The 25,040-nt window shown below is 43.6% G+C and overlaps 1 protein-coding gene across 1 annotated transcript in view; it reads left to right on the forward strand.

Annotated features, from left to right (window-relative positions):
• Positions 1–25,040, forward strand: part of LOC110536657 (chondroitin sulfate proteoglycan 4-like) — an 84,486-nt gene that overhangs the window by 57,117 nt on the left and 2,329 nt on the right. The window contains exons 10-14 of the mRNA XM_036936515.1: positions 8,909–9,107; positions 12,174–12,305; positions 16,621–16,787; positions 22,742–22,925; positions 23,181–23,503. Of these exons, the coding sequence (XP_036792410.1) occupies positions 8,909–9,107; positions 12,174–12,305; positions 16,621–16,787; positions 22,742–22,925; positions 23,181–23,503 (1,005 nt within the window). The remainder of the gene's footprint in view (positions 1–8,908; positions 9,108–12,173; positions 12,306–16,620; positions 16,788–22,741; positions 22,926–23,180; positions 23,504–25,040) is intronic.

Below are 25,040 nucleotides of genomic sequence, written 5' to 3' on the forward strand. Positions count from 1 at the left end.
ATCCCCACTAACATGGTTCTCAGGGTGAGAACCCATCATTATGCACACCTGGCAACCCTCATTACACACACCTGGCAACCCTCATTACGCACACCTGGCAACACTCATTACGCACATCTAGCAACACTCATTACACACACCTGGCAACCCTCATTACGTACACCTGGCAACCCAGGACCTGTCATATAGGACTGGTGACAGTAGATCTGTCATATAGGACTGGTGACAGTAGACCTGTCATATAGGACTGGTGACAGTACAGGTCTTGTCATATAGGACTGGTGACAGTAGACCTGTCATATAGGACTGGTGACAGTACAGGTCTTGTCATATAGGACTGGTGACAGTACAGGTCTTGTCATATAGGACTGGTGACAGTAGACCTGTCACATAGGATCAAATCAAATTAAAATCTAATTTATTGAAATAGCCCTTCTTACATCAGCTGATATCTCAAAGTGCTGTACAGAAACCCAGCCTAAAACCCCAAACAGCAAGCAATGCAGGTGTAGAAGCACGGTGGCTAGGAAAAACTCCCTAGAAAGGCCAAAACCTAGGAAGAAACCTAGAGAGGAACCAGGCTATGAGGGGTGGCCAGTCCTCTTCTGGCTATGCCGGGTGAAGATTATAACAGAACATGGCCAAGATGTTCAAATGTTCATAAATGACCAGCATGGTCAAGCATGGTCACCTCAGGAGTAAATGTCAGTTGGCTTTTCATAGCCGATCATTAAGAGTATCTCTACCGCTCCTGCTGTCTCTAGAGAGTTGAAAACAGCAGGTCTGGGACAGGTAGCACTTCCGGTGAACAGGTCAGGGTTCCATAGCCGCAGGCAGAACAGTTGAAACTGGAGCAGCAGCACGGCCAAGTGGACTGGGGACAGCAAGGAGTCATCATGCCAGGTAGTCCTGAGGCATGGTCCTAGGGCTCAGGTCCTCCGAGAGAGAAAAAGAAAGAGAGAAAGAGCGAATTAGAGAGAACATACTTAAATTCACACAGGACACCGAATAAGACAGGAGAAGTACTCCAGATATAACAAACTGACCCTAGTCCCCCGACACATAAACTTCTGCAGCATAAATACTGGAGGCTGAGACAGGAGGGGTCAGGAGACACTGTGGCCCCATCCAATGATACCCCCGGACAGGGCCAAACAGGAAGGATATAACCCCACCCACTTTGCCAAAGCACAGCCCCCACACCACTAGAGGGATATCTTCAACCACCAACTTACCATCCTGAGACAAGGCCGAGTATAGCCCACAAAGATCTCCACGGCACACCCCAAGGGGGGGGGCGCCAACCCAGACAGGAAGATCACATCAGTGACTCAACCCACTCAAGTGACGCATCCCTCCTAGGGACGGCATGAAAGAGCACCAGTAAGCCAGTGACTCAGCCCCTGTAAATGTGTTAGAGGCAGAGACTCCCAGTGGAGAGAGGGGAACCGGCCAGGCAGAGACAGCAAGGGCGGTTCGTTGCTCCAGAGCCTTTCCTTTCACCTTCACACTCCTGGGCCAGACTACACTCAATCATATGACCCACTGAAGAGATGAGTCTTCAGTAAAGACTTAAAGGTTGAGACCGAGTCTGCGTCTCTCACATGGGTAGGCAGACCATTCCATAAAAATGGAGCTCTATAGGAGAAAGCCCTGCCTCCAGCTGTTTGCTTAGAAATTCTAGGGACAATTAGGAGGCCTGCGTCTTGTGACCATAGCGTACGTGTAGGTATGTAGTGTACGGCAGGGCCAAATCGGAAAGATAGGTAGGAGCAAGCCCATGTAATGCGTTGTAGGTTAGCAGTAAAACCTTGAAATCAGCCCTTGCCTTAACAGGAAGCCAGTGTAGGGAGGCTAGCACTGGAGTAATATGATCAAATTGTTTTGGTTCTAGTCAGGATTCTAGCAGCTGTATTTAGCACTAACTGAAGTTTATTTAGTAACAAAAGCATGGATTAATTTTTCTGCATCATTTTTGGAAAGAAAGTTTCAGATTTTTGCAATGTTACGTAGATGGAAAAAAGCTCTATTTGAAATAGTCTTGATATGTTCGTCAAAAGAGAGATCAGGGTCCAGAGTAACGCCGAGGTCCTTCAGTTTTATTTGAGACGACTGTACAACCATCAAGATTAATTGTCAGAGTCAACAGAAGATCTCTTTGTGTCTTGGGACCTAGAACAAGCATCTCTGTTTTGTCCGAGTTTAAAAGTAGAAAGTTTGCAGCCATCCACTTCCTTATGTCTGAAACACAGGCTTCTAGCGAGGGCAATTTTGGGGCTTCACCATGTTTCATTGAAATGTTCAGCATAGCAGTGTCATCCGCATAGCAGTGAAAGTTAACATTATGTTTTTGAATGACATGCCCAAGAGGTAAAATATATAGTGAAAACAATAGTGGTCCTTAAACGGAACCTTGAGGAACACCGACATTTACAGTTGATTTGTCAGAGGACAAAACCATTCACAGAGACAAACTGATATCTTTCCGACAGATACAGTGCCTTGCGAAAGTATTCGGCCCCCTTGAACTTTGCGACCTTTTGCCACATTTCAGGCTTCAAACATAAAGATATAAAACTGTATTTTTTTGTGAAGAATCAACAACAAGTGGGACACAATCATGAAGTGGAACGACATTTATTGGATATTTCAAACTTGTTAACAAATCAAAAACTGAAAAATTGGGCGTGCAAAATTATTCAGCCCCCTTAAGTTAATACTTTGTAGCGCCACCTTTTGCTGCGATTACAGCTGTAAGTCGCTTGGGGTATGTCTCTATCAGTTTTGCACATCGAGAGACTGAATTTTTTTCCCATTCCTCCTTGCAAAACAGCTTGAGCTCAGTGAGGTTGGATGGAGAGCATTTGTGAACAGCAGTTTTCAGTTCTTTCCACAGATTCTCGATTGGATTCAGGTCTGGACTTTGACTTGGCCATTCTAACACCTGGATATGTTTATTATGGAACCATTCCATTGTAGATTTTGCTTTATGTTTTGGATCATTGTCTTGTTGGAAGACAAATCTCCGTCCCAGTCTCAGGTCTTTTGCAGACTCCATCAGGTTTTCTTCCAGAATGGTCCTGTATTTGGCTCCATCCATCTTCCCATCAATTTTAACCATCTTCCCTGTCCCTGCTGAAGAAAAGCAGGCCCAAACCATGATGCTGCCACCACCATGTTTGACAGTGGGGATGGTGTGTTCAGGGTGATGAGCTGTGTTGCTTTTACGCCAAACATAACGTTTTGCATTGTTGCCAAAAAGTTCAATTTTGGTTTCATCTGACCAGAGCACCTTCTTCCACATGTTTGGTGTGTCTCCCAGGTGGCTTGTGGCAAACTTTAAACAACACTTTTAATGGATATCTTTAAGAAATGGCTTTCTTCTTGCCACTCTTCCATAAAGGCAAGATTTGTGCAATATACGACTGATTGTTGTCCTATGGACAGAGTCTCCCACCTCAGCTGTAGATCTCTGCAGTTCATCCAGAGTGATCATGGGCCTCTTGGCTGCATCTCTGATCAGTCTTCTCCTTGTATGAGCTGAAAGTTTAGAGGGACGGCCAGGTCTTGGTAGATTTGCAGTGGTCTGATACTCCTTCCATTTCAATATTATCGCTTGCACAGTGCTCCTTGGGATGTTTAAAGCTTGGGAAATCTTTTTGTATCCAAATCCGGCTTTAAACTTCTTCACAACAGTATCTCGGACCTGCCTGGTGTGTTCCTTGTTCTTCATGATGCTCTCTGCGCTTTTAACGGACCTCTGAGACTATCACAGTGCAGGTGCATTTATACGGAGACTTGATTACACACAGGTGGATTGTATTTATCATCATTAGTCATTTAGGTCAACATTGGATCATTCAGAGATCCTCACTGAACTTCTGGAGAGAGTTTGCTGCACTGAAAGTAAAGGGGCTGAATAATTTTGCACGCCCAATTTTTCAGTTTTTGATTTGTTAAAGAAGTTTGAAATATCCAATAAATGTCGTTCCACTTGATGATTGTGTCCCACTTGTTGTTGATTCTTCACAAAAAAATACAGTTTTATATCTTTATGTTTGAAGCCTGAAATGTGGCAAAAGGTCGCAAAGTTCAAGGGGGCCGAATACTTTCGCAAGGCACTGTAAGATCTAAACCAGGCCAGAACTTGTCCGTGTAGACCAATTTGGGTTTCCAATCTCTTCAAAAGAATGTGGTGATCGATGGTATCAAAAGCAGCACTAAGGTCTAGGAGCACGAGGACAGATGCAGAGCCTCGGTCTGACACCATTAAAAGGTAATTTACCACCTTCACAAGTGCAGTCTCAGTGCTATGATGGGGTCTAAAACCAGACTGAAGCATTTCGTATACATTGTTTGTCTTCAGGAAGGCAGTGAGTTACTGTGCAACAGATTTTTCAATATTTTTTGATAGGAATTGAAGATTCGATATAGGCCGATGGTTTTTTATATTTTCTGGGTCAAGTTTGGACTTTTTCAAGAGGCTTTATTACATCTCCCTCACTAGCTTTACGCACCAGCTGTCAGAGCAGCTCACAGATCACTGCACCTGTACATAGATGGGCTATCTACCTACCTCCTCCCCATACTGGTGTTTATTTAGTTATTTAGCTCCTTTGCACCCCAGTATCTCTACCTGCACATTCATCTTCTGCCGATCTACCATTCCAGTGTTTAATTGCTATATTGTAATTACTTCGCCACCATGGCCTATTTATTTCCTTAACTCCCTTATCTTACCTCATTTGCACTCACTGTATATAGACTTTTTGTTTTCTTTTGTTCTACTGTATTATTGACTGTATGTTTTGTTTATTCCAGGTGTAACTCTGTGTTGTTGTATGTGTCAAATTGATACGCTTTATCTTGGCCAGGTCACAGTTGCAAATGTGAATTTGTTCTCAACTGGCCTACCTGGTTACATAAAGGTGAAATAAAAAAAATAAAAAATAAGCTTGGCACATCTAGCCACTGGGATTTTTGCCCATTCTTCAAGGCAAAACTGCTCCAGCTCCTTCAAGTTGGATGGGTTCCGCTAGTGTACAGCAATCGTTAAGTCATACCACAGATTCTCAATTGAATTGAGGTCTGGGCTTTGACTAGGCCATTCCAAGACATTTAAATGTTTCCCCTTGAACCACTCGAGTGTTGCTTTAGCAGTATGCCTAGGGTCATTTTCCTGCTGAAAGGTGAACATCCGTCCCAGCTTCTTCCATATGTTTGGAGAGTCTCCCAAATGCCTTTTAGCAAACACCAAATGTGTTTGCTTATTTCTTTCTTTAAACAATGGCTTTTTTCTGGCCACTCTTCCGTAAATTCCAGAACGCACCACTTTTCCATTTTTTAAATTTGTATCTATTTGAGACAAGTTATTTTTTAATTTCAATTTGGACTATTATGTGTATTTCCATTTTTAATTTCACCTTTATTTAACCAGGTTGGTTAGTTGAGAACAAGTTTTCATTTACAACTGCGACCTGGCCAAGATAAAGCATAGCAGTGTGAACAGACAACAACACAGAGTTACACATGGAGTAAACAATAAACAAGTCAATAACACAGAAAAAAAGAAAAAATAGTCTATATACATTGTGTGCAAAAGGCATGAGGAGGTAGGCGGATAATTACAATTTAGCAGATTAACACTGGAGTGATAAATTATCAGATGGTCATGTGCAGGTAGAGATACTGGTGTGCAAAAGAGCAGAAAAGTAAATAAATAAAAACAGTATGGGGATGAGGTAGGTAAATTGGGTGGGCTATTTACCGATGGACTATGTACAGCTGCAGCGATCGGTTAGCTGCTCAGATAGCAGATGTTTAAAGTTGATAAAGATACAAGTCTCCAACTTCAACGATTTTTGCAATTCGTTCCAGCACAGGCAGCAGAGAACTGGAAGGAAAGGCGGCCAAATGAGGTGTTGGCTTTAGGGGTGATCAGTGAGATACACCTGCTGGAGCGCATGCTACGGGTGGGTGTTGCCGTCGTGACCAGTGAACTGAGATAAGGCGGAGCTTTACCTAGCATGGACTTGTAGATGACCTGGAGCCAGTGGGTCTGGCGACGAATATGTAGCGAGGGCCAGCCGACTAGAGCATACAGGTCGCAGTGGTGGGTGGTATAAGGTGCTTTAGTAACAAAACGGATGGCACTGTGATAAACTGCATCCAGTTTGCTGAGTAGAGTATTGGAAGCTATTTTGTAGATGACATCGCCGAAGTCGAGGATCGGTAGGATAGTCAGTTTTACGAGGGTAAGTTTGGCGGCGTGAGTGAAGGAGGCTTTGTTGCGAAATAGAAAGCCGATTCTAGATTTTATTTGGGATTGGAGATATTTGATATGAGTCTGGAAGGAGAGGTTACATTCTAGCCAGACACCTAGGTACTTATAGATGTCCACATATTCTAGGTCGGAACCATCCAGGGTGGTGATGCTAGTCGGGCGTGCGGATGCAGGCAGCGAACGGTTGAAAAGCATGCATTTGGTTTTACTAGCATTTAAGAGCAGTTGGAGGCCACGGAAGGAGTGTTGTATGGCATTGAAGCTCGTTTGGAGGTTAGATAGCACAGTGTCCAAGGAAGGGCCAGAAGTATACAGAATGGTGTCGTATGCGTAGAGGTGGATCAGGGAATCGCCCGCAGCAAGAGCAACATCATTGATATATACAGAGAAAAGAGTCGGCCTGAGAATTGAACCCTGTGGCACCCACATAGAGACTGCCAGAGGACCGGACAGCATGCCCTCCGATTGGACACACTGAACTCTGTCTGCAAAGTAGTTGGCGAACCAGGCAAGGCAGTCATTAGAAAAACCGAGGCTACTGAGTCTGCCGATAAGAATATGGTGATTGAGTCGAAAGCCTTGGCCAGGTCGATGAAGACGGCTGCACAGTACTGTCTTTTATCGATGGCGGTTATGATATAAAGACAGACCCCAAGAGACCTGCAGCTGAAAATGCTGCAAAATGTGGCTTTTAATTCCAGGTTGTAAGGCAACAAAATATGAAAAATGCCAAAGGGGTTGAATACATTTGCAAGTCACTGTACAGGGTCAGTTCAGTACCATATTAACAATGTGCAGGGATACTGGAGTGATGGAGGTAGATATGTATAGGGGTAATCATACTATATACGGAGTCAGTACCATATTAACAATGTACAGGGATACTGGGGTGATATAGGTAGATATGTATAAGGGTAAGGTGACTCAGGCATCAGGATATATGATAAACAGAGTAGCAGCAGCGTATATGATGAGTGTGTGTGTGCAGAGTCAGTATAAATGTGTGTGCATGTTATGTGTGTGTGAGCAAATGAAGTGAGCCTGTGTGTGTGTGTTGGAGTGTCAGTGTGCATGAGTGTGCTTGTGTTGTTGCTGTCCTCAGCCGTAGCCTTCCAAGGAGGCTGTTTATGTACCTGTTCCTGTCCTCAGCCGTAGCTTTCCACGAGGCTGTTTATGTACCTGTTCCTGTCCTCAGCCGTAGCTTTCCACGAGGCTGTTTATGTACCTGTTCCGGTCCTCAGCCGTAGCTTTCCACGAGGCTGTTTATGTACCTGTTCCTGTCCTCAGCCGTAGCTTTCCACAAGGCTGTTTATGTACCTGTTCCGGTCCTCAGCCGTAGCTTTCCACGAGGCTGTTTATGTACCTGTTCCTGTCCTCAGCCGTAGCTTTCCACGAGGCTGTTTATGTACCTGTTCCTGTCCTCAGCCGTAGCTTTCCACGAGGCTGTTTATGTACCTGTTCCTGTCCTCAGCCGTAGCTTTCCACGAGGCTGTTTATGTACCTGTTCCTGTCCTGAACCGTAGCCTTCCACGAGGCTGTTTATGTACCTGTTCCTGTCCTGAACCGTAGCTTTCCACGAGGCTGTTTATGAACCTGTTCCTGTCCTCAGCCGTAGCTTCCACGAGGCTGTTTATGAACCTGTTCCTGTCCTCAGCCGTAGCTTTCCACTAGGCTGTTTTTTAAAACAGGACTAGGCAGCATTCCGCATGTGTTTGCTTTAAAAATATCTGTTTGTCTGTTTGCTGTCTTCTCCCTCTGTGACTTCCTCTCTGAAGCCTCACATTGGAAGTGCACTTCCTGTACACACACACACACACACACACACACACACACACACACACACACACACACACACACACACACACACACACACACACACACACACACACACACACAGAGGTGACAAGATGTTGACCTCTCTTGTGGTGACTAGATGTTAACCTCTCTTGTGGTGACAAGATGTTGACCTCTCTTGTGGTGACTAGATGTTAACCTCTCTTGTGGTGACTAGATGTTAACCTCTCTTGTGGTGACTAGATGTTAACCTCTCTTGTGGTGACTAGATGTTGACCTCTCCTGTGGTGACTAGATGTTGACCTCTCCTGTGGTGACTAGATGTTAACCTCTCTTGTGGCGACTAGATGTTGACCTCTCTTGTGGTGACTAGATGTTGACTTCTCCTGTGGTGACTAGATGTTAACCTCTCTTGTGGTGACTAGATGTTTGGTGTCAAAGCCTGTTCATTTCAAGTCAAGTGATAATTGAAAAGTGTGTGTGCACGCGAGCATGTGTTAAAGACAAGCTTAGTCAGGACATAAAAAGACAAGCCACAGGTCAGAGTTCACTGCAATGATTATTACTGCCATTAGTTCTGTTTGAAATACCACTTAGGCGCACTAAGCAGGCTTCACTTACTTACAATAACAGTTTGGTTTTTGCCCGGGATACAGAAAAGCCCAATGTGACAGAAGAATGCTTTTAAACAATGTGGCAATGTGATGATTATTGGAATCGAACAATACAAAATATATATATTTTTAAAGGTCTTTGAAATGTGATTGATTTGATTGGTTGCCTCCTTAAGTGTGGGATTGATATAATTGGTCCCCCCCCCCCCCCCCTCAGGTGTGGGAGAGGTCGGTGACAGAGATCCGCCCTGAGAATTTGGACGCCCAGGATGAGGACACGCCCCCTGAGGAGCTACAGGTGATTGTGACTCCGCCCAACAATGGCCACCTGGCGCTGAAGAGCGCCCCCACAAGGCCGCTCCTGAACTGTACCCTACAACACATCCATCTGGGACAGCTGGTTTTTGTCCACAGTGGTAAGACCTGAGCACTATATACTACGAATATAGAATTTACTAGGTTGAATATAATTCAATAGCCAGGGTAGATCCACCTATGTTAACATAATATAATTGCATGGCTAGGTCTATCTGCATTCCGTTTGTGTTACTCTCACTCCCCCTGCTGGTGTTTGACAGAGTGACAGATGGAGTTGAATTAAACCCCGTTTCTCATATTGATTTTCCCGGAGCACTATACTACGTATGTGGTTTGAGGAGTTAGCGAGTTAACTTTGGTCAACTCTGAGTTCAACTCGGGATAACCGGTACCACGAATATGGCTCAAACCTTTTTAGCCAGGTACATTTCTATGGCAACGAATCGTTCAGAGCGAACCTGCTCCGGGATAGGATAACTGCATTTATCCTAAATTAAGTGTCTGAGCCGCAAGTTGAGGACCAATTCATTCAGATTCCCTCCCTCTCACAAAGATTGCATTATCATCCATTTTAGGAAAACAACAAATTAAATATTGTATTTCTGAAATGCGTTTTTGTGTGTTAGTGTAACGGATGTGAAATGGCTAGCTAGTTAGCGGTGTTCGCGCTAAATAGCGTTTCAATCGGTGACGTCACTTGCTCTGAGACCTTGAAGTAGTGGTTCCCCTTTGCTCTGCAGGGGCCGCGGCTTTTGTGGAGCGATGGGTAAACGATGCTTCGTGGGTGACTGTTGTTGATGTGTGCAGAGGGTCCCTGGTTCGCGCCCGGGTATGGGCGAGGGGACGGTCTAAAGTTATACTGTTACATTAGAAAAGAGTCATGATAAAATACCTATCACATTACACATTTAGTAATAACAAATGCATTTGCAACTTCACGCACAGGAATACTTTTGTATGACTTAACAATTATTTTATCATAGGACTGGGGGAAAAAAGGTGCTCGTTCATTGATAAGCACACCAACGTAATAGACAGCACTTCTACATGTGTATTTCACACCACAGACTGATGAATTGGCAAGAGAACCTCATTCATGGTACAAATGAAAATGTGGCATTGACTCGCCCATGGATCGGTGTTTCAGCATGGTGTTTCGGTTCAGTGTTTCGACATGGTGTTTCGGTTCGGTGTTTCAGCATGGTGTTTCGGTTCGGTGTTTCGACGTGGTGTTTCAGTTCGGTGTTTCGACACGGTGTTTCGGTTCGGTGTTTCGACATGATGTTTCGGTTCGGTGTTTCGGTTCAGTGTTTCAGCATGGTGTTTCAGCATGGTGTTTCGGTTCGGTGTTTCAGCATGGTGTTTCGGTTCGGTGTTTCGACATGGTGTTTCTGTTCGGTGTTTCAACATGGTGTTTCGGTTCGGTGTTTCGGTTCGGTGTTTCAACATGGTGTTTCGACATGGTGTTTCGGTTCGGTGTTTCGACATGGTGTTTCGGTTCGGTGTTTCAGCATGGTGTTTCGGTTCGGTGTTTCAGCATGGTGTTTCGGTTCGGTGTTTCGACATGGTGTTTCAGTTCGGTGTTTCGACATGGTGTTTCGGTTCGGTGTTTCAGCATGGTGTTTCGGTTCGGTGTTTCGACATGCGCACGCAGTTACAAGCCTGCTAGAGTTAGGAGCAGGTCGGACGTGCAATATCCACCGTCGTAGTACGGATGAAGCCTGACCTGGAATGTGAAGCTAACTGAAGCTGGCTAGCGTTAGAAACCGCAGAGTAGATCTAGCTTGCTACGTAGTATACTCCTCAGGACAGGAGGACAGAAGTTGGAGGAAGCTGATCAGGGCCCGTATACACAGAGTGCCTCAGGGTAGGAGTTCTGATCTAGAATCAGATCCCCCCCCCGTCCATATAATTTTATTCATTATGAACTGACAGGCAAAACAGATCAACACTCCTACTCTAAGACACTTGATAATTACAACCCCTGAAAGACATTGTCTTGGGGCAGAAGGTAACCAGAGGTGATTGTGTTGTTTCCCTCTAAATGTGCGATGGTAACCAGAAGTGATTGTGTTGTTTCCCTCTAAAGGTGCCATGGTAACCAGAAGTGATTGTGTTGTTTCCCTCTAAAGGTGCCATGGTAACCAGAAGTAATTGTGTTGTTTCCCTCTAACGGTGCCATGGTAACCAGAAGTGATTGTGTTGTTTCCCTCTAAAGGTGCCATGGTAACCAGAAGTGATTGTGTTGTTTCCCTCTAAAGGTGCCATGGTAACCAGAAGTGATTGTGTTGTTTCCCTCTAACGGTGCCATGGTAACCAGAAGTGATTGTGTTGTTTCCCTCTAAAGGTGCCATGGTAACCAGAAGTGATTGTGTTGTTTCCCTCTAAAGGTGCCATGGTAACCAGAAGTGATTGTGTTGTTTCCCTCTAAAGGTGCCATGGTAACCAGAAGTGATTGTGTTGTTTCCCTCTAAAGGTGCCATGGTAACCATAAGCGATTGTGTTGTTTCCCTCTAAAGGTGCCATGGTAACCAGAAGTGATTGTGTTGTTTCCCTCTAAAGGTGCCATGGTAACCAGAAGTGATTGTGTTGTTTCCCTCTAAAAGTGCCATGGTAACCATAAGTGATTGTGTTGTTTCCCTCTAAAGGTGCCATGGTAACCAGAAGTGATTGTGTTGTTTCCCTCTAAAGGTGCCATGGTAACCAGAAGTGATTGTGTTGTTTCCCTCTAATGGTGCCATGGTAACCAGAAGTGATTGTGTTGTTTCCCTCTAAAGGTGCCATGGTAACCAGAAGTGATTGTGTTGTTTCCCTCTAAAGGTGCCATGGTAACCATAAGTGATTGTGTTGTTTCCCTCTATAGGTGCCATGGTAACCATAAGTGATTGTGTTGTTTCCCTCTAAAGGTGCCATGGTAACCATAAGTGATTGTGTTGTTTCCCTCTAACGGTGCCATGGTAACCAGAAGTGATTGTGTTGTTTCCCTCTATAGGTGCCATGGTAACCAGAAGTGATTGTGTTGTTTCCCTCTAAAGGTGCCATGGTAACCAGAAGTGATTGTGTTGTTTCCCTGTAAAGGTGCCATGGTAACCAGAAGTGATTGTGTTGTTTCCCTCTAAAGGTGCCATGGTAACCATAAGTGATTGTGTTGTTTCCCTCTAAAGGTGCCATGTCGGGAGGGTTCAACTTCCAGGTGAACGACGGAGTGAACTTTTCCCCCCGCCAGATCTTCAGCATCACAGCCAGCACCCTGGTCCTCAGTCTGGAGAACAACCAGCCCCTCAAGGTGTTCCCAGGTAACCTCTAAATCCTAACCTCTAATCCCTAACCCAGGTTACAGCCTGCCCAACGGTCCTCAATCTGGAGAACAACCAGCCCCCAAGGTGTTCCCAGGTAACTAACGCCTCCCCAGGTAACTCTTCCCCACCCCCTCCAAGCTAACCCCTCCCCAGGTAACTCCTCCCCTCCCCCTCCAAGCTAACCCCTCCCCAGGTAACTCCTCCCCTCCCCCTCCTAGCTAACCCCTCCCCAGGTAACTCCTCCCCTCCCCCTCCAAGCTAACCCCTCCCCAGGTAACTCCTCCCCCTCCAAGCTAACCCCTCCCCAGGTAACTCCTCCCCTCAGTTCCCTGATTGGAATCATCCTCATTAGTCAGTTCCACTTGTACTGGCACAGCTACAGAGCCAAGAGTTTCAATTTGTTAACCAAATCCTTGTATCTCCTTGTTTGTTTTTTTTTACACCCAGTAAGTTGGTGGGAGTTTTCTTTTCTTTTAGTTTGTCTGTTATCAAAGCCAATCTAATTGGCTAATAATAATCCACGGTGGGGATCTTTTAAGACCGAACTGGAATTGTCTTGGTCAGCACCCAGTCATTAGGCCCCCATAGATGCCTTTCAGAAGACTTTTTAAACTCCACCTGGTTTTGTTTTAATTTGTCAGTGACTCATTTGTTATTTCCCCCCCCCCCCCCCCCCTTTTTAAAAAAATTTTCAATGATATTTTTGGTTGGTTATTAGGGAACGTAACACTTGACTGTAATGTTTACAAAAATCAAACCCCATAAATGTCTGTCCTTTTCCTTTTCTCTTTGTGTGCTGAAGTGCAGAGGTCTAACTGGGTTGTGTATACACCACAACTAGGTGTATTTACATCGCACAGAGATGAACAAGTGGTCCGAGTGACGCCACAGCAAAGGGATTCGGGCTATAGACATTAAGGGACATTTCCATAATAGTCTGGTCTGTATGTCCAGACCGTAGATTGCTTTGTATGTTTCTATTTTTAGTTTGGTCAGGGTGTGACGTGGGTGGGTATTCTATGTTGTAGTTCTAGGTTTTCTATTTCTGTGTGTTTGGCCTGGTATGGTTCTCAATCAGAGGCAGCTGTCTATCGTTGTCTCTGATTGAGAGCCGTACTTAGGCAGCCTGTTTTCCCATTTTGAGTTGTGGGTGATTGTTTTCTGTTTTGTGTGAGTACCTGTCAGAACTGTTGCGTTTTTTTTGTTCTAGTTTTGTTTCAGTGTTCCGGTTATAATTAACAACATGGACACCTACCACGCTGCACATTGGTCCGATATTTCCTACTCCTCCTCAGAAGAGGAGGAAAATCATTACACTGTATTTCAAATCAGGAAACAATGGAAACATAGCAGAAAGTTGTAGCCTACATGAAAATCAGCGGCCTGACAAGGCAAACGGTGTGGCCATGTTCAGACTTTTTAATTTGGCATCTAGCGAGGCAACCTATCGAATGTTTTCCTATTCAACGAAGTGGGGGAGGGCTTGAAATGTCAAACGCTTTCCAAATCACAGTTTATTTGTCATGTGCGCTGAATACAACAGGTGTAGTAGACCTCACAGTGAAATGCTTAAATTATAGGCTTACTTATAGTAACAAGGACATTTATAAATGACTGACTTTAAGATTTCACTTTTTTTATAACTGTAAAATAAATATGATCAGTACAAATTTCATATAACTGATGACAGAGCATTTTCCTGCCAAGTCTCCTGCGAGCGATGCTGAGACCTTTCGAATGTCTGCAGGCTCGTTACAACATCAGCTTTACGCACAAAGTGATTGTGTCCCTCTATGATCAACAGAAGGTGGTCGTGTTTCAATTCTACTAAATTATTTAGTTAGTTTTTTTTTCTTCATGTTCTTCATTTTCTTCATGTTGAGAGCTCTAAATCTAGTTGAGAATACCACAGTGTGATGAAACCATGATTACTGAAATCACTAGACTGTCCCCTTTAATATACCATCTCCCAGGCTCCCTCCGTCGCTCACAGGCAGAGGAAATCAGTTATTTGTCTGGATAGGCCAGAAAATGTGACTCGTCACTCCCTATGCAAATGAGGAGAGTGAAACCTGACACTTGAAATCAGCTCCACTGACAGAGTGGTAGCAGAGAGGAGACAGGTATTGGACCCTGTGACGTTCACAGAGTACCTTGTACACCGACATGTTGGTCAGAACTGGTCCAGAACTGGTCCTTAACCTCTAAGAGAGAGGTTCAACACCCAGAACCAAATCTCACGTTTCCTGTGTCACAACAACAGACTTTACATTTAGAGCCTCCACCCAATGCTAACATGGGGAACTGGCCTTCTACTGTGTGTTCAATGGATTACCGTAGTTACCTATTCAAACCGACTAATCTTACAGTCAAAATCCAATTTGATTGAATAATTCAGGGAACTGCCCCTGGCGGCTCGGCTAGTCTTTGTTCATTCACCAAAAAAGTCCATGACCAGACGCATCATGACTTTTACTGGGATAGAGTCATCATTTCATCTCTGCTCTATTCAGGAACAGTGGAGTTGTACTCTACTTTATTCAGGAACAGGGGAGTTGTACTCTACTTTATTCAGGAACAGTGGAGTTGTACTCTACTTTATTCAGGAACAGAGGAGTTGTACTCTACTTTACTCAGGAACAGGGGAGTTGTACTCTACTTTACTCAGGAACAGGGGAGTTGTACTCTACTTTATTCAGGAACAGTGGAGTTGTACTCTACTTTATACAGGAACAGGGGAGTTGTACTCTACTTTATACAGGAACAGGGGAGTTGTACTCTACTTTATTCAGGAACAGGGGAGTTGTACTCTACTTTATTCAGGAACAGGGGAGTTGTACTCTACTTTTAATACCCATGGCTAAATATAAATAGACTGACTCCGCCCTGTGCTTTGTTTGCTAGCTGCCTTAGACACACACACACACACACACACACACACACACACACACACACACACACACACACACACACACACACACACACACACACACACACACACACACACACACACACACAGACCTTACACACCCTTAGCCAAACTCTGACAGGCCAGGTTGAGGCTGAGGAGTCTGGTTTGTGAGTTAGGTGAGGATGAATGGTGGACCTGGGTTCAAAATCATCTCAAATTCTACATATTTGGCGCAATGGGACCAACATAGTAGCTGCAGACATGCCCATCTGGCACTTCAGGCAGGTTAGAGCTGAAGCTAAGAGTCTTTTAAATATTTCAAATAGTAGTTGAACCCAGGTTTGATTGACGGTGGTAGCCAATGGCCAGCTGGCACAGTGGGCTGGGCTTTCCAGGCAGTGGATGGACGAGTGGAGATAGTTAAGGAACTGTGCCTCTGTCTGTGCCTGCTCTAATGCGTTTCAGACGACAGCTGAAGAAGAGATCTTTCTCTTAACTTATTCTATACCACTTCAAACTTCTTGTCTTTCTAGCTTCATGATATTTTTCTATTTTTCTACACACCAGTTGACTACTCTACGACTGACCCCCCCCCCCCTCGTAATATACTCTTATAAATAACTATGATTGCGATTGTAATTCATTTAGATTGGGAGTTTCGATATTCAAAAGTGTGTAGGTGCAAGTGCGCTTGTTGTCCTTGTTCTGGTACTGATTGAGATGTCCTCATGACACACTAAGCATGAAACACATTGTCCTTTTCAAAGGTCCATCCTTGTAGGTGATCTGTATTTTAGTTCCAGTATAAAACGGCGGTCAGAAATAGCCGGTCGTCTTGCCTCTATTTCTCAGGTGAAGCAGACAATAGTGTCCACTTGATATACAGTACAAGTTTGGACACACCTACTCATTCCAGACCTTTTCTATTTGTACTATTTCTACTATTTTCTACATTGTAGAATAATAGCGAAGACTTTAAAACTACGAAATAACACATATGGAATCATGTAGTAACCAAAAAAGTGTTAAACAAATCAAAATATTGATGTTGATAACTAGGGTGCTGTAAGTTGTGGGCAGGATGGAAATTTAAGTTCATTAATATTAATTAAACTTCATTAAGTTTTATACCTTCTCTCAAATCTCAGTTTATGACCAAAATTATCCACTTTACAACTTTGTCGTACATTTTGACACTAGAACAAATGTTTCTGACTCATATCGATGCCACATAGGCAGTTTTCAAAAACAAGAAGTCGTTTTTTTTTAAGGGGCAGTCGTTCATTAAAATACTTTATCTTTATGTACGCCTATACTGTAAGTCCCAGGTTATGTTACATGATTGTGCCTGTGTACACAGTATGTTGGAGCGTTTGTTTACCCCATAGTTTTTCCCAACAGGCTCTACAACACCAATCACCAGGGACGATTTGCAGGCAGTGACCAATGACAAGAGATCCAACCGTACCATGACCTTCAACGTGATTCGTCGACCCGAACTCGGAAGACTGGTCACAGTGCTTGCTAATAACTACACTGTAGATGTCTCCTCCTTCACACAGACAATGGTAAGAGCCGAGCTGCTGATTTTAGGTTTAGTTTGACCTTTTTAAAGATCATATTGAATATGATTACATGGATTAAAAAAGGGTGGGGGGGTGGGGGCTGATCCTAGACCCCCCCCACTCCTACTCTGAGTGACGCTCTGTGAGAATGAACCCGGGAGTTTGTAGGTGTTCCCGACCCGAGTTAAGAGCACGTGAAGAGAACGTCATTCCCTTTTTCATGCATCTTTCTCTCTACGAGTTCTGACCTTGAACTTGAGCGCGAGAAAATCATTCTATTCATCCGCTATTCGTTGTTTTGGGTGGAGATCAAAGAGATGAAGGTGTGGAGGAGGGGATTCTACAGGTAGGCTGTATTAATGAAGGTGTGGTAGAGGGGATTCTACAGGTAGGCTTTATTAATGAAGGTGTGGTGGAGGTGATTCTACAGGTAGGCCGTATTAATGAAGGTGTGGTGGAGGTGATTCTACAGGTAGGCCGTATTAATGAAGGTGTGGTAGAGGTGATTCTACAGGTAGGCTGTATTAATGAAGGTGTGGTAGAGGTGATTCTACAGGTAGGCTGTATTAATGAAGGTGTGGTAGAGGTGATTCTACAGGTAGGCCGTATTAATGAAGGTGTGGTAGAGGTGATTCTACAGGTAGGCCGTATTAATGAAGGTGTGGTAGAGGTGATTCTACAGGTAGGCTGTATTAATGAAGGTGTGGTGGAGGGGATTCTACAGGTAGGCCGTGTTAATGAAGAGCTATTGATAACAGCTAGGTAAATGAATAAGCCGTTTAGATAAGGGGGATAGTAAATATAAATGACAATTGTTTTATATATATTTTACCGTATGATCGCTGTAGGCAAAATGTGAAACCAGTCACATGGCAGCAAACTGAAGCATATCAACATATCACCTTTCCCACCGTGAAGTTTATATGACTGTCCCAGATTATTAGTGTACAAGTGTTTTGTTACTTGTCATTTTTTGTGTTTTTTTTTTTGTGGAACCCAGGAAAATGATCTGCTGCTCCTGCAAACGCTAGTGGGGATCCATAATATCATCAAATCAAATCAAATGTATTTATATAGCCCTTCTTACATCAGCTGATATCTCAAAGTGCTGTACAGAAACCCAGCCTAAAACCCCCAAACAGCAAGCAATGCAGGTGTAGAAGCACGGTGGCTAGGAAAAACTCCCTAGAAAGGCCAAAACCTAGGAAGAAACCTAGAGAGGAACCAGGCTATGAGGTATAAACACATAATAACAAATACAAGCTATAGGCTTCTGTTGCCATACGCAAATGACAGTACAGCGCCAAACTTATACCAAGTTGATTTATTATTTCTAGAATGTTTTAAATATATACGCCCAGACTCCTCACTGTATTTTTTAAAACAATTTGTATCGTTTTAAATACTGTATTAGCCACTTTCGGTAGCCACCGTCAGTTATACCATAATATGTTTTGAAATCTGTTGTGAATTTATTGTAATGTTTTTAAAATTATAGAACTGCCTTAATGTTGCTGTACCCCGGGAAGAGTAGCTGCTGCCTCAACAGGAACTAATGGGGATCCATAATAAACCCCAGGAAAAGTAGCTGCTGCCTTGGCAGGAACTAATGGGGATCCATAATAAACCCCAGGAAGAGTAGCTGCTGCCTTGGCAGGAACTAATGAGGATCTATAATAATCCCCAGGAAGAGGAGCTGCTGCCTTGGCAGGAACTAATAGGGATCCATAATAAACCCCAGGAAGAGTAGCTGCTGCCTTGGCAGGAACTAATGGGGATCCATAATAAACCCCAGGGAGAGTAGCTGCTGCCTTGGCAGGAACTAATGGGGATCCATAATAAACCCCAGGAAGAGGAGCTGCTGCCTTGGCAACGGTTAATGGGGATCCATAATAAACCCCAGGAAGAGGAGCTGCTGCCTTGGCAGGAACTAATGGGGATCCATAATAAACCCCAGGAAGAGGAGCTGCTGCCTCAACAGGAACTAATGGGGATCCATAATAAACCCCAGGAAGAGGAGCTGCTGCCTCAACAGGAACTAATGGGGACCCGTTATAAACCCCAGGAAGAGGAGCTGCTGCCTCAACAGGAACTAATGGGGATCCATAATCCCTAATACCAAAATGTAAATCCCAACATACATTTTAACCGTCACTTTAGTGTTAGTTTCTTTCGTCTGTCACGTCCGCGTTGTCGTTCCTGAGGATCACTAGCTGTAGTGGATCATAATAGGCGAACGCATCACAAATGGTGCAATAATTTGGGACATGTAACCCATTTGAATCATTATGCAATGAAGACCATACCTAGCAGTTTAAACCTGGAGCCTGGAGCAAAGGTTCACGACGACAGGACCGTTGTCATTACAGTCCCATGATTAGTGAGGATTATCAAGGTAGATTTATAGGACTACCGTTCAACTCTTATTTTACAATTTTCTCACCGTACAAATATTTCATGGATTTGAACAATTGAATGTGTCAACTTTCTGGATGAATCAAACCACTGTATTTTTAAATTACCAATATATTTTCTTTTACATTCCGGGAATGTTTTCTTTGGCCCACAAAAAAACCAACAACAACAACATCGCAAATGCAATGCCCTCACTCTGTCATTCAGAAACTTATTCCAGTGTTTGCCTGCCAGCTGAATATCTTTGCCAGTGTGTAGGCTACCTGGCCCTCCACCTCCTTGTGCCCCTCCCACTCCTTGTGCCCCTCCCACTCCTTGTGCCCCTCCCACTCCGAAGCTGTGGCCTACTGATGTTACAAGGCTGATTCAGAAATTAGGGAGAGATTTTTAATTATAGAAGAATCGATTCACTTTTTTGTTTGTTCAATGCTAGTTAAGGATACTATAGTTACCACGTTTCAAATTGAGTTTATTCATTACAAAAAAGGTAAGATGTATTTTTAATTCGGGTGCCGCTCTGCACACACAAGCTTGTTAGCTAGCTCCGGTCCAATTTTAAGCCATCTCTCGGAAGTTCAAAGACATTCAAAGTTCCTCCATAGAAGCTCCTCCTCTGTAGATATAATTCAGATAAAGCATGTCATAACAAGATACCCAGGCACTTCAAGCCAAGCCTCCTCCTCAACCCTCTCTCGCTCTCTCACCACCCACTTGTCTGTTCGTTGCGCATGTAAACAACTGAATGGTGATGTAATTTAATGTAGAGCTAAATGTACAAAAAAAAAAAGTCAATTTCAGAGGTTTTAAAAAGGAACAGAAATGAAAGATTTTTTAAAAAGAAGAAAAAAAACAGTACTTTTTTGGGGGGTTCAAACCGGTTCAGAACTTTATTTTGAAGGTCGGAAAATAATAATGGTTATGTTCAGAACGAAAGGATTTAGAAAATAATTTTGGTTCCAACCCCAGCTGAGAAGTGTGTAAGATTGGCGTGAGTAGGAAAGGCGTACATTTCTTAAGTCTGAATCGGGCCCGTACTGTTTGGGGAAACATAATATTTACAGCGAGAAATGCACACAAAGAAACTCAACAGGATATAAATTCCAACACATGCAGGAAGAATGCTGTGTTACATTAACAGGAAGCTTGGTCGGTCATTGTTTTTGATTGAATAAGTCTTCATTTCTTTGGCAGCGCTGTTGAGAAACAGAACAGGACTGTGCCAGGTTTTCACTGTTGAGAAACAGAACAGAACTGTGCCATGTTTTCACTGTTGAGAAACAGAATAGAACTGTGCCAGGTTTTCACTGTTGAGAAACAGAATAGAACTGTGCCAGGTTTTCACTGTTGAGAAACAGAACAGAACTGTGCCAGGTTTTCACTGTTGAGAAACAGAACAGAACTGTGCCATGTTTTCACTGTTGAGAAACAGAACAGAACTGTGCCAGGTTTTCACTGTTGAGAAACAGAATAGAACTGTGCCAGGTTTTCACTGTTGAGAAACAGAACAGAACTGTGCCAGGTTTTCACTGTTGAGAAACAGAACAGAACTGTGCCATGTTTTCACTGTTGAGAAACAGAACAGAACTGTGCCATGTTTTCACTGTTGAGAAACAGAACAGAACTGTGCCATGTTTTCACTGTTGAGAAACAGAACAGAACTGTGCCATGTTTTCACTGTTGAGAAACAGAACAGAACTGTGCCAGGTTTTCACTGTTGAGAAACAGAACAGAACTGTGCCAAGTTTTCACTGTTGAGAAACAGAATAGAACTGTGCCAGGTTTTCACTGTTGAGAAACAGAACAGAACTGTGCCAGGTTTTCACTGTTGAGAATCAGAACAGAACTGTGCCAGGTTTCATTCGGCGTGCAATAGGCTTACACACTAATGCCAGATTAAAAAAAAATATGAAAGAAAAACATCAATATAGCCTTTAGATATGAATTGCCCAAGAATTACACATTTATGATTTTTTTTACTGCATTGTTTTCCTTATATTCAACCCGCCACCCACCAAACCTTCATCCAACAATATTTAATTACCCTAAACCCACCCACCAAACCTTCATCCAACAATATTTAATTACCCTAAACCCACCCACCAAACCTTCATCCAACAATATTTAATTACCCTAAACCCACCCACCAAACCTCCATCCAACAATATTTAATTACCCTAAACCCACCCACCAAACCTCCATCCAACAATATTTAATTACCCTAAACCCACCCACCAAACCTTCATCCAACAATATTTAATTACCCTAAACCCACCCACCAAACCTTCATCCAACAATATTTAATTACCCTAAACCCACCCACCAAACCTTCATCCAACAATATTTAATTACCCTAAACCCACCCACCAAACCTTCATCCAACAATATTTAATTACCCTAAACCCACCCACCAAACCTCCATCCCAACAATATTTAATTACCCTAAACCCACCCACCAAACCTTCATCCAACAATATTTAATTACCCTAAACCCACCCACCAAACCTCCATCCCAACAATATTTAATTACCCTAAACCCACCCACCAAACCTTCATCCAACAATATTTAATTACCCTAAACCCACCCACCAAACCTCCATCCAACAATATTTAATTACCCTAAACCCACCCACCCAACCTTCATCCAACAATATTTAATTACCCTAAACCCACCCACCCAACCCTCATCCAACATTTTTTAATGAGCCACCCGCCCCGCGGATATAACCGCAGGTCATGAATAAACCCGTGCCTCATTCCCCCCGGTACACATACAGGAGTAGAGTCAGCGTGGGTTTGAAAACCGACCCACTGCCCCTTCTGGCTCACGTTACCTTTGTAATCTCCTCTGTCCTATCCAGTCAATAAAACCACTAGAAGTTTACAAAACAAGAATAAAGCCCTTTGGTCAAACTGGCCAATCTCTGTGGAGCAACACCTGACAACAAAGACATGCATTATAAATCTGTTTCCTGAATATCAACTACAGACTAGATCTTCTCCAGTGGAAGAAGTGACTCACAGGAAGTGTTCATGTCTTGAAATATATTTATATTTTTTTAAGAGATCTTTTTTTTTTCTTTTTTTTAACCAAAGTTGTTGATGTTCAGAGTTTTTATTCAATGCTTTCTTTAGTGTTTCAGCTACGTTGAAACAGGGGTACAAAAGTGAGCATATTGCGGCCTTGCCCGTCCGATTTATACTAACACCAGCCTTCACTGATTAGTGGTCTCAGGTGGACCATGGGATAAAGGTTTGCTAAATTGAGTATCTAACTCTTCTCCTCCTTCTTCTTGTTCTTCTCCTTCTTCTATTTCTTCTTCTTCTTCTTGTTGTTTGTTCTTCTTGTTCTTCTCCTTCTTCTACTTCTTCTCCTTCTTCTCCTTCTTCTGCTTGTTGTTTGTTCTTCTTGTTCTTCTCCTTCTTCTACTTCTTCTTCTTCTTCTCCTTCTTCTCCTTCTTCTGCTTGTTGTTTGTTCTTCTTGTTCTTCTTGTTCTTCTCCTTCTCCTTCTTCTTCTTCTTCTCCTTCTTCTGTGTATCTCAGGTGGACCAGGGGGAGGTTTTGTACTTCCAAAGTTTTGTGGAGTCGGTTGGATGGTCTGCCATGGACTCAATGACCTTCTCAGTGTTTTCACCACCGGTTACCCTGGAGACCCAGACCTTTGAGATGGACATCTCCTACGAGAATGCTGGAACCGACCGCAAATCATTGCTCCTCGCTAACACAGGTGGGTCATCGGGGGAAATCATTGGTAAAATGGGTGAATAATGGTTATTTAAAATAAAAAAAATATTATGCAGTTTTAAGGGGCAATCAAACAGGCTTCCTTCCTCCTGATCACCTCAGGTATTTATTCTAGTAGACGAAATGTTAGCAATACATTTCTAATACATTTCATTTGTTCTGTTAATGCTAATCAAATCAAGTTTGGTGAAATGTTAGTGACGTTAAAGATGAATGCTCGTCTCTCATTGCATTCTAGGTGCAGTGGTGACAGAGGGTGACAGTGTTGTCATCGACGAGTCCAAGCTGGATGCGTCTAACCTAATGTTCAAGCTGCCCACGCCCCAGCGCAACTCCCATGAGGTTTGGTTCCAGGTCAAGTCGCTACCCCAGCATGGCGTTATCGTGGTGGGAGAGCGGATCCTCAGTGTGGAGAAACCTAACTTCTCCCAGCGCATCCTCAACAAGTATGGCATCACATATCGCCACGACGACTCCGAGACGCGCCATGACAGCTTTGTCTTCGACACCTGGCTGAACCCCAAGGGAAAGCCGGCCCAGCGCCCTCTAGACGTCAGCCAGGTGTGTATGATATGTAAACCTAGCTTGCATTTTCCACACATGTACCCTACTGTCTATGGCTGGGCTGGTACATGTCTGTTCATATTAAATCATGATTTTGTGTGTATGTACACACGGTGCATTCGGAAAGTATTCAGACCCCTTGATTTTTTCCCCCACATTTTGTTACGTTACAACCTTATTCTAAAATGGATTAAATACATGTTTTTACTCATCAATCTACACACAATACCCCATAATGACATCACAATACCCATAATGACATCACAATACCCCATAATGACAAAGAAAAAACAGGTTTTTAGACAATTTTGAAAATGCATAAAATGAACAGAAATACCTTATTTACATAACTATTCAGACCCTTTGTCACGAGACTCAAAATTGAGCTCAAGTGCATCCTGTTTCCATTGATTATCATTGAGATGTTTCTACGACCTGATTTTCCACCTGTGCTAAATTCGATTGATTTGACATGATTTGGAAAGGCATACACTTGTCTATATAAGGTCCCACAGTAGGCAGTGCATGTCAGAGCAAAAACCTAGCCATGGGATTGAAGGAATTTCTGTAGCGCTCCGAGACAGGATTGTGTCGAGGCACAGATCTGGAGAAGGGTACCAAAACATTTCTGCAGCATGGAAGGTCTCCAAGAACACAGTGGCCTCCATCATTCTTAAATGGAAGAGGTTTTGAACCACCAAGACTCTTCCTAGAGCTGGCCGCCCGGCCAAACTGAGCAATCGGTGGAGAAGGGCCTTGGTCAGGGAGGTGACCAAGAACCCGATTGTCACTCTGACAGAGCTCCAGAGTTCCTCTGTGGAGATGGGAGAACATTCCAAAAGGACAACCATCTCTGCAGCACTCCACCAATCAGGCATTTATGGTAATGGCCAGACTCTTCCCTGCCAAGCCCAAGCGTCACGTCTGGAGGAAACCTGGCACCATCCCTACGGTAAAGCATGGTGGTGGCAGCATCATGCTGTGAGGATTTTTTTCAGTGGCAGGGACTGGGAGACTAGTCAGGGTCAAAGGAAAGATGAACGGAGCAAAGTACAGAGATCCTTGATGAAATCCTGCACCAGAGCGCTCAGGACCAAAGACTGGGGCAAAGGTTCAACTTCCAACAGGACAACAACCCTAAGCACACAGCCAAGAGCGCAGGAGTGGATTCGGGACAAGTCTCTGAATGTCCTTGAGTGGGCCAGCCAGAGCCCGGACTTGAACCTGATCTAACATCTCTGGAGAGACCTGAAAATAGCTGCGAAGCGATGCTCTCCATCCAACCTGACAGAGCTTGAGAGGATCTGCAGAGAAGAATGGGAGAAACTCCCCAAATACAGGTGTGCCAAGCTTGTAGCGTCATACCCAAGAAGACTCGAGGCTGTAATCGCTGACAAAGGTGCTTTAACAAAGTACTGAGTAAAGGGTCTGAATACTTATGTAAGGCATTTCGTTTTTTTATTTTTTTTTTACACATTTGCAAAAATGTCTAAACCTGTTTTTGCTTGTCGTTATGGGGTATTGTGATGTCATT

This window comes from Oncorhynchus mykiss, chromosome 11 (genome assembly GCF_013265735.2).
Source record: "Oncorhynchus mykiss isolate Arlee chromosome 11, USDA_OmykA_1.1, whole genome shotgun sequence".
In the NCBI taxonomy this organism is placed as follows: domain Eukaryota; kingdom Metazoa; phylum Chordata; class Actinopteri; order Salmoniformes; family Salmonidae; genus Oncorhynchus; species Oncorhynchus mykiss.